This window comes from Embiotoca jacksoni, unplaced genomic scaffold (assembly GCF_022577435.1).
Source record: "Embiotoca jacksoni isolate LCO1_2020_lvr unplaced genomic scaffold, fEmbJac1.0.p SCAF_26, whole genome shotgun sequence".
In the NCBI taxonomy this organism is placed as follows: Eukaryota; Metazoa; Chordata; class Actinopteri; family Embiotocidae; genus Embiotoca; species Embiotoca jacksoni.
In genome coordinates, this window is record NW_027185377.1 from 3,001,832 (window position 1) to 3,012,607 (window position 10,776).

General features: G+C 44.0%; 1 protein-coding gene across 1 annotated transcript; it reads right to left on the reverse strand.

Annotated features, from left to right (window-relative positions):
* Positions 1–595: 595 nt before the first annotated feature.
* On the reverse strand, positions 596–9,526 carry meox1 (mesenchyme homeobox 1). The gene is given in 4 exon segments (XM_069160131.1): positions 596–1,399; positions 3,697–3,869; positions 8,044–8,353; positions 8,355–9,526. Coding segments are annotated over 4 exon segments (816 nt in total). The 5' UTR covers positions 8,565–9,526; the 3' UTR covers positions 596–1,276.
* Positions 9,527–10,776: the final 1,250 nt, after the last annotated feature.

Genomic DNA, 10,776 nt, shown 5'->3' on the forward strand with positions numbered 1-10,776 from the left:
CGCGTGTGTTTGTGACGGCGGTCTAAGAATAGCGTGTTTTCTTACAAAACCTAACTAGTTCGTTTTGCGCGCCAAAACTAAAAAGTTCCTTTTTTCCGCATCTCTTGAGACGCTAACGAGCTTTAACAAAAACAAAAAAAGTGGAGTATTTGTCGTCCATGTAAGGAGAGCAGGTTGATTTCTCTGGATCTGGTACAGGTTGATGATGTCACCATTTTTTTTTTTTTAATCACACTTTACAGATGCTCTTATTAGTTAGTTGTTTTCCAAATTGGGGAAAACAACCATCAATGATCACAAACTCCAAGACCTGTTTTGAGTCCCTTGAAATAAGATAATAATATTAATAAAATCTGATATACTGCATATCTCTGGAATCTGGCTTCATTACTTTTATTTAATTATGTTACCTGCCAACATCAAGCAACAAACTCCTCAGTAATTGTTTTGTTTTTAGAAATTTCATTCCCATAATGTCTCACCTAAATGTTCACGTGTGATAAAACCATCAGCCAATAACACGCACGCACTTCACCTGCCGTCCGGTCGTAACTCGACCGCTGCAGGTGAAAGAAATTATCGAGATACGTTCCCACATTTTGCACACGATGATTTATTCTATTTGCAGAAACAGTCAACATCTGTGTTTAATCAATAACATTCAACTAGTATAAAAAAAAAGGAAGAGTAAAAAAAAAAAAAAAAAAATGTTTGACAGAAAACAAATATATATATATTCGAGAAAAAAAAGAAACAGATGAAAATGAAAAACAACCAACAACAAACATGTGACTCGGAGGCACTTACGGCTTGGCAACACTTGTGCAGGCTGAGTTCTCCCAGGTGGTTGAAGTCAAGCGTCAAAGTCCATGATTACAATACTGGAACCAAATCACATCGCCGATGTGTCATCACTCGCATGGACTTTGTCGCTCGTCTACAACGACCACGAGAATCATCTTTAATATTCAAACACAGAGCGGACCTCTCTCGGGCCGAGTATTTATCAAAATGCAGCTCACTGTGGACATGAATCAACTATTTACAGCAGAAAGGATGCTCAGCGTTTTCTTCCTGGGAATTCAAAAGAAATAAAGAAGAAGGAAAAAAAAAAAAAGAGGCTCTGGAATTATTTGGTTCCCGCTGCCAACTTTCCACAAAAATAATAAGCGAAAGGTTGTGTCCAGTTGACCCCTGACCTCTTCTGCTGTCCGAGGCCGGCTGTAAAAAAAAAAAAACGTGTTTTCTTTTTTTTTTTTTTCAAACAGCGCTGGTTTTATTCAGAGCTGGGCGAGGCGGCTGAGTCTATGTCGTCGTTTTCCAGGTCGTTGGGCGAAGCCGACTGTCCTCCCTTCACCCTCTTCCACTTCATCCGCCTGTTCTGAAACCAAACTTTGACCTGCAGGGAAGAAACACAGGAAACGTTAGATTAGCATTTATGATTTTCATAAAGAGAGCAGATTTATGAAATGTTATCCGCACTGACGAATGTGGACAAATAAGTGAGGCGGCAGTAAATTTAAGATCAATGTAGTTGATCAAAGGATTCAGGAACTGATTGAAAAGGTATTTATTAATTGTTAATTATTATATCCGTTGATCATAAATTGAGTTTTTAAGCGAGAATGCCACATCGTCACTGGTTCCAGCCGCTCGCATGTCAAGCTTTGCTCATTTTCTGATAATAAACCGACAATCTTTTGTTTTGGGGGAAGCCGGTTGGACAGAAAACAATTAGAGAATATGACCATTATTTAAGAAATTAACCTTCCAATGAATCAATAAACAAAATAAATCTAGTCCTACCAGTGCAGGACAAGTGATACTACAAGTACATATTCTGTGTTTGATACCTCTGTGCAGAATGTTTCACCATATTTGAACTCGTAACAGGATCTCTGTGGTTTTTCTCTCCATTTTGCAATTTTTAGCAAAATTTACAACACGGTCAGCAAAAGAAAAACAAAAAATGGACAAATAATCCCCCACAAATCTCCCGGTACAGTATATAAATTCTGCAATTGGCCCTCCGCAAGGAGCATGAATCGTCGGTACGAAGCGCTCAGTTTGGGCTCAAAAAAATACAAAAAAATCCCTCCAAACGCGGGCGGAGAGTATCGGATGGACAGCCGGGTCAGAAGGGGTCGACTGTTCAGGAAGTCAGCCTACACAGGATGTGAGTTTACTGCGCTCGCAGTGAGGACGGTGCTCATCTGTATCATGGCGCTGCTCTGAAAATGAGAATGAGCTCATGTTTTAAGTGTCCGGCCAAAAATAGCAGCAAAAAAAAAACACACACATGCTTTCTGAGACTCCAGAAAATTACAGAGAAAAAACAACAACAACGGTGAACGTTTGTTTGAGAAGGTGGTATCCTGAAGACAGAAATATTTAATATGTAGTTTCATTTTCGTCAGTTCCCTAAAAACGTCTGGTTCGCTGAAGGTTTTAAGCTAAAAGACCATTTTTAGCGGCGGATTAATTCACGGCCGAGATTGTGTGTGTTGGACGAAGGCCAAATAAACTTCAGTGAAGGAACAGTTGTGGCTCTGAGGTATTTTTTGCTTCGCTTCAAACTAGGGTTTAGAAACGCAGGTTATTAGAAGGATGATTTATCCTCATTAAAAAGAACCTGTTTTATCCTCGTGCCGACGTCCACCATGTAAAAAGACACGGGGTTGTTTTTTTTCTTTTCTTTTCTTTTTTTTTGCACAAAACTTAAGTCTCGACTATATATCTCTGCGGTCGTCCGACCCGCTCGTGGTTTCGAGGTAAGTTTCGTGTGACCTCTGCACGTCATCCCGCCGAGCGTCCTCCCCGCACGCCGCGGCCTCTCCGTCTCCGAGATGCACCGCTTCATCGTGACTGATTGAAAGGACGGCAAATCGCCAAAGCGTGTAGGATGAGTCGGAAAAGTCTGCGGAGCTGCAGTGGGAGCTCCGTCTGAAGATGGAACTTGGCTGAGTGCGTCTAGTCCATGTGTGTGTGTGTGTGTGTGTGCGTGTGTGTGTGTGTGTGCGTGTGTGTGTGTGTGTGTGCGTGTGTGTGTGTGTGTGTGTTTCAGGGGTCTGGGAAATAGATTTAGGCAGCAGACAGGCAGTATGTGTGGTCACTGTGGCACCGTGGCCTCATTAGGAGGAGCCGGGACACCGGGGGCCTGACAGGCAGACCGGGGCTTCATCCAGCAGCATCGACACATGTTCGCCCGATTTTCATCGAGTCTGGAGCTGCCGCCCGCTCATTAAAGCTGCATGTCATTCTGTGGCAACCGCAGGGTGAAAAAAATGCAGCGGAAAGAAATGCTCATTGTAATTTCAAATGCGACTATATTTATGCGCTTGTGTTGCGGGATAATCGAAGCGGAGACGTTTCGGAGCGCCCGCCCGCCCGCCCGCCTTCCAATGTAAGACGATTTCTTTATTTTCTTATTCGCTCCATGAAGAGTTTGCGGCTGGAAAAGTATTAATATAATAGCAAAAAGCAAAAAAACAACTGAAAACACCTGCATTTAATATTAGTAGCTGATCATTCTTCAATCTGTTTCTTTTAGTCTTTCTATCATGAACCTGAATCAGTTGATTCTTGCGTAAAATGCAGCCATTTTAAAACCATACAGCTGTTTTCTAACTATTTGTTTTCACGTTACAGAAAATAAACCCAATAACAATATCTAACGGGGGACGATATGAACGGTACCTGTCTCTCTGTGAGGTCCAGGTTGACGGCGATCTCGTAGCGACGCAGCCGGGTCAGGTAGTTGTGGTGAGTGAACTCGGCCTCCAGCTCTCTCAGCTGCTCCTTGGTGAACGCCGTGCGCTCCTTCCTGGCCTTGCAGCTGGAATCCACCTTAAAACTAGACTCCTGGATATCTGGAGGAGGAAGGGATGCATTAAAATGGAAAGAAAAAAAAAAGAAAGATATAAGTGGTGATTTTTCCCCCTCTCGACCTGCAGACTCTTTATGTTCATTATATTCAGATAATCTGATCTGAATTAGCTCTCCAAGTCCTTTTTTTTTTTGTGTGTGTGTCCAGCCCTCAAATTAACTATTAAACCGACTTAAAGGACCTTCTCGACCAACAAACCACAGCTCCAAAGAGCCTTCGGTAGGAGGCCCCTTCATATAGTAAACACTAAAAGCAGCACTTTAAAAAGAGAGACCACCCTGAGCCGGCCTGACGAGTCCTGTTCACCTGCACCGTGTGAGCAGCGATTACATGTGGGTTTTCTTTTTTTGCAGCATTTTGCATCTTATTTCCGTGTGTGTACGGATTTATACTGTAAGCCCACGTTTCTGCATCTGAACTGCGTGTGTGCCTGTGTGTGTGTGTGTGTGTGTGTGTGTGTGTGTGTGTGTGTGTGTGTGTGTGTGTGTGTGAGAGAGGGGTATGGGCACAGGGCATGGGGCCACCAAACCAGCCACAGAGGGACCGAGTTAGGAGAGGAATGCAGCGGAACATCGTTAAAAGCCTCTAACAAAAGAACAAAGGTGCGGATGTGTCCAGGTCCGAAGTGCTACGTGCTTGTGTGTGTGTGTGTGTGTGTGTGTGTGTGTGTGTGTGTGTGTGTGCGTGCGTGCGCGTGCGCGTGTGCGTGTGATTTCCCACCGGAGCTCTCAAAGAAGATTCACATTAACTCATCTCCGTATGGCAGTAAATGCAGCCGAGATATCTCTATGAATATAGAGAGCCGGGTTCGACCGGTAAAATGCGAGTCAGCAGTTCCAGGAATAAAAACCGGTTTGTTTTGATGCGACGGAAACCGACAACCATCTGAAGATTTACAGATTTCTCTGCCAAATAAAACCCCCCAAAAAACCGGTTGAAATATCTATGAAAGCCGGTTTTATTTAACTTTCAACAGAAATGTCTCGAGTACATCGAAGGGAGCATTTTTTTTTTTTTTTTTTTTTTTGGGTGTGGGGGGAGGGGGGGATAATAATTGCAGCATTGGTAGCGACACCAGCAGCTGATGTAATCTCCAGAAAATGGTTCTAATTTGTCAAAAAGTGAGAAGTTGGACTCGGTGCTTGCCAGAGCGGTGGGCCAGAAAGTGAAATGCACTGCTGTACCTGGTCCAGATGGGACTGGGCAGACCCCAGGACATATGTGTGCACATGTGTGTGTGCTGGTGTGTGTGTGTGTGTGTGTGTGTGCGCGCGCGCCGGAGCAGCCTTCTCATTGCGGTCGGAGTGTCATTAATGACGCTCTGCCCTGAGCGTGCCTCGTCAGGTCTGGTCGGCGAGCTGTGTGCAGCAGGTTTCCTTCCAGTGAACACCTGGCGGGGCAACACACCGGCTCTCACCAAACAGGCCCCCAATAAATATCCTGCACAGCCAGAGGCCGTAAACTTGCAGTGGGCGAAAGGCTTCTGCACTCAGCAGGCTCCCAAAAGACAAACAGCATTTGGTGCCTTTTCTTTTCCTACCGGGCGGACGGTGCAAAAAGCACTTCGTCTTAATCAGGACCGAATTAAAGCCGCTGCAAATTAGCGATGGCTTTTAAAAAGCACAAACCCCAGGCGAAAATGACACGCGTGATTGAACGCATAATTTGTGTGTGTGTAAAAAGTTGGAGGTGGAATTTCACAATGAATTAAGATCTTTTATTGGGGAGGAAAAAAAACACCTAATTTAAACTCTGTTATTTATCAGCATTAAGCATTTAGAAGTTAATAAATGTACTGTAATGTACTTTTAACTTTAAATTTGAAGTGTTTAATAATGTATTGTAAAATATAAACTGTTATCTTGGTGGTCCTTGATTTAATATGATGTAGCTCCGAAATATCAATTTTAAGCACTTTTAAACCTGCTTTTAAATTAGTTTCACGAGACAAATATATTGATAAACACGAAAAAAAATGTATGCTGCTAAATTAAAAAGTACTTTTACTTGCTAACAATTGTATTATAAAGTGTTATTAACCATATAAGGTGTAAATATGTTGTTTTTAAGAATGAAACTTGTTGTGTTGAGTCACACACAGTTGGGCATTAAAATCAAACGGAGATTGACGACACCACTAATAGCAAGTTGCTAACAGTAGGATGTTTATACCAGCATCCCCGTTCCATATTCCACCGTATTATAATGGATTAAAGTCAATGTCAGATCATTTTTGGGGTTTCTGGAAAACCTCACTGTGAGCGCACCACATTTCCAGATCAGTACAAACACACATACTGACTTGCATATAGCAGCTGTGCCTTCGGGACATTTTCCTAATGTATGCTCATCTACCAGCTCGTCGATGCAAGAAGTGACCGGCGCTCTTCTAAAAATAAAAATAAATAAATAAATAAAAAAATAAAAACCCGGAGAGCTGATGTAGTGGTCAGACATGTTGCATGCACTCAGTGGGAGATTGTGTTACAGCTTAACGACAGGAAAATGTCAATGGATAAGAATGTAAGAAGTGGGCTCACAGGAAAGTGATTTTACCAGACGTGGTCTGGCATGTTTTTTCAGTGCAGTGAGTGGAGGTTACAATAAGGTAAGAAGGGGGGGTGGGAGGGTGGGAGGGTGGTGGGTGCTCCCCCTCCCTCCCCCACCTCCTCATTTTCAATTAGACTCATGTCTGTTGCATACATTGGTCATGTAGGGTTTTTTTTTTCCTGATCATTAGCACCCTACACAATCAGACGTGCTTGGTTACGTTGGGTTGTGATACCGGACGGTTCGGTCAAACCGCATCAGTCTGGTCCTCTTCCTGGATTTCAGTAAACCTTGAGATTTGTAAATGATCATCCACAGTGATTTCTCCCTAAAAAAACAAATCTTATTTACAACATATACCAATATATTTCCAAGCCCTATGAAGTTTTTTTGTTGTTGTTGTTTTAACTGGCTACACTTTAGTTTGCGATGTCCAGTATTTATTGACAGATAAAAACTCACCAACTTTGCTAAAATGCTTCGTTTAGAAACCGTTTCTACATAAGAAATAAGATCGCTTCACGTGTGTTGGACGTGGTTTTTATATTTTTTATATTGTATCAAAACTTTTACACTTTCAAATATAAACATTTCCCTTGGCCTGTTTGTGTCTTGCTGCTGAAACGTTGAGGAATTAAGTCTGTCACGGCTATCAGTTACTTCCTCTTAGTGAAATATGAGAGGGGGAATAAATTACAGCATAATCTACTCATTTGAATGTCCTCACATATTCTCAAATCTGACCACATTGGAGAATATACAAGGAAACATGAAGTCATTCTTTGTGGCAAAAGGTTGTGGGAAAAGCCTTTAATTTAAATATTACTGTCATATTTGTTTTCAAGAATGGAACACTGAAAAAAAAGAGCCTTTTTTATGTGATGTCTTTTTTTTTTCTGCCTCCTGAAATGATTAATTTTCTGATTCACAAATGAATACAAGAGGAAAACTTGTAAGTTTATTTCACTAATTAACAAATTCCTCAGTCCGAAGCACCTGTGATGTCACAAAAAGCCTCTCACCTCTGGTCATTTTTTCCTCATCTTTAATTTAACTGTACCGTTATAAAACAATGACTCGTTTCCAACCAAACGTTCAGAAGCCTCGTGAATCGTGAACAATAAGAGGATGCAACTGCTCGCTTAAAGTGTGTCTCGAACACAAAAGTCTTGTCACCTACTCACCTTTCACATAGCGATCTGGTGAGAGCGCCACTTTAAGAGCAATTTGGAGAGGAAACGGAGAATTTGTGTCATTGCCAGCTGTGATAGAGGGCACGCAAGACATCCTTGACCTTCACACGTTATTTTCTAAATTCTTAATGGGGGGAAACGGCAGAGCATTCGTCAACACACAATGATTATTGATTATTAATCTGAATTAATTAAGGTTTGCCAGGTCAAAAGTTCTGCTGCTTCAACTGGAACATTTCCAAGTTTCCTCCCTATTTTTCCATCATATAACACCAGCGTACAGTAGAAATAGACCATCATTTTTGAATACCCCTGCATTTTAATTACTTTCAGAAGCCACCTTTTTTTAATGTCCCTATAAACCGGCCCTCGCACCAGGTGGCTCCCATCACTCCCAGCGACACCCCGACTCACCTGTGACGTCCCTCTTCCTCTTACTGGAGCTCTTCTTGTCCGAGTCGGCCGACGCCACGCTCTGGGGCGAGTAATCTCCCTCCAGGCACCCGGGCGCCGCGGTGCCCGGCAGCCTGTCCCCCCCTGCACTGTCCAGCTCGGGCCCTCCACCGCCTCCTCCTCCTCCTCCGCTCCCACCTACTACTACGGCGGGGGCGCCGGGCGGGCAGGCCTCGGGCGCCCTCACCCGGGTCTCGCAGGGGTTGAACTGCCAGTCGGCTCTCTGGTAGCCGCCCTGGCTCTCCGGGTAGAGTCTGTCGTCGCGGGGGGTAGGCGGCGTGCGGCGCGCTCGGCACCAGGCAGGATCCGGAGAAGTCCGTGTAGGCCAGGAACTCGGGCTTCTGGTGGAGCGAGAAGGGAGCCTGCTGGTAGGGCGACTGCAGGTTGGCTCCCGGCACCCCGGAGTGAGGGTTCCTCATGCAACCCCAGATGGGGCTGCCGGGATGGGCGCTCCGCATGCAGCTGCTGGCCGGCTGATCCATATCATACGGTGACGCGCAAACACTTGGCACACAGGCTTCAATTTGAAAAAAAAAAAAGAAGTCTTATTGAGGAGTCGGCTCCTTGTCGAGGAGTTTTAAACCTCCTCGGGAAAAAAAAAAAGTAAGTCGGGGGTGAGAAATCTGTATCTGAAATATCCGCTTCGCTTTGACTACACGAGCATCATGGTCTCACTGCATCTACCTCAGGAACACTTCTGTTGACTCTTCCACGGCCCAGAACGCGTGAGGATAGACGCCTTCCTGTGACAGCGTGTTTCCCTCTCTCTCTGGGAGCGCGTATGACGTCCTTCGGAGCCTCTGGTCCTGACACGCTCTCTCTCTCTCTCTCTCTCTCCCTCCCTCACACACACACACACACATACACACACACACACACACACACACACACACACACACTCTTCTCCCCTCACGTCTTCGCTCTCTCTCTCTCACACACCCTCTCTCTCTCCTTGAAGGATCTGACTGGCTTGTGGCTCGGCGGGAGAGCTGCATTCACAACTGCGCGACTCCCCTCCTCGGGCTGGCTGTTTTCACAACTCTTCTAAGGCATTCTTGACAAGCGAGCCCTCCTCCTTTTTAAACGTATAGGTGGGAAAGAGTGGCAAGTTTATGGAGTGTAACGTGAGACAGCAGAGGAGGAGGAGCCCTGCCGGCCACATGTTGGTAGTACCCTCCAACCAACCCTGCCTCATCAACTATTAATCACGGGGGAAATTTTATATGCACATCTAATGGGCTTTCCAGACGTGGGGCTTTTTTTTTTTTTTTTTTTTTCAAGGGACATTGTCTGAAAAGTATAAAAGGCGAGCACCCACCCACATGGGAGCTGGGGACCCGGACTTATTCCGGCTCTTTAGCACTTTCTGACACCCAATTTAGTTCCATTTTTGTGACACCCTTTAGAGGAAAGTTAACCTCAAACCCCTTTTCCCTCCGCACCTCTGATCCTCGCCCGTCCTCTCCAATCTCAAATCTCCTTCTTCCTCCCTCTCTCCGGGTTTTATGGCCGTGTGTGTGTGTGTGTGTGTGTGTGTGTGTGTGTGTGTGTATGTTGCACCTAAAGAAAACCTAAAAAAAAAATCCACCTGGCTGGACTTTCTGGAACTTGGGAGGTGAAAGGACAACTGGATTTGATATTGGCTTGCGGGTGCTGACACCTCCTGAGGTTTTTCTCACTTTACCGAAACACAGTATGAAATTTCAGAGTCATACTTTACAAACACGGAGCTGATATTTTCTCAGAGCAAACGCCGTGATTTTGCCTTTTCACTCACATTTTCATTGTACATAACGGGTCGTGGAGCTCTTCTTACGCCTGCGTGACAGCGTTCACGTGTAGATTCACCACGTTCGGATCAAGCCAAGATGCAATCATTCAATTTGCTGATTTTTTTTTTTTTTTTTTTTTTTGTGAATCTTTGCACGCCACTCATGATAGAAGCCACTTCCTCATGAAGTAATGTCTCTAATACCATTAAAAGCTTTTTGGCGAAACCAAATTTTGGACTCAATGTCATGCGTATCCGTTACCCAATAAACCCGCTGAACCACACGTTACTGAAATGCACAGCTTTTTTCTTCATGCTGCTCATATTTGCGAGGTGAGGTTTGCCTTCCTCATGTGTCCTCACTTTGCTCCTGACCTTTCAGACAGGAGAGGGACGTGGATCACACCTCCGTCGAGAGGAGAGAGAAAAAGATCCAGAGCTGGAGGCTGTGAGAGAAGAAGAAAGGAAAAGACGAAGAAATATGAAGAAACTGTGATATAAAGGAACTCTACTGTTGACTGGTTCGCAGCCAGAAAGAAAAAGAGAAAAGAAAAATGGGGTAAAAAGTAGCTAGAATTACTATTTATTACTCTCTGGATGCTAGAAATATAATGTGACCCTCTTTCGAAGACACTGCCACAAAATAATTCAAGAAAAAGAAGAAGAGAGTGACTAAGAAAAAAAAAAAAGGTCTGAATATTTGCTGCCCCCAAAAAGCAAAAGAGATGAGATCGGAAAAAGTAAAAAACAAAAATTAAAAAAAAGACGTGAAAAGATATGAAGAGAAAAATCCAATTGAAAGACTGGGAAACGAAATGAGGAAAAAAAAAAAAAAAGAAAAAAAAAAAGAACAAGTGAGATAGAGAAAGGGAGACAGAAAGGAGAGTGTTTGAGGTCACACACCAAACCCTTTCCATTTAGCC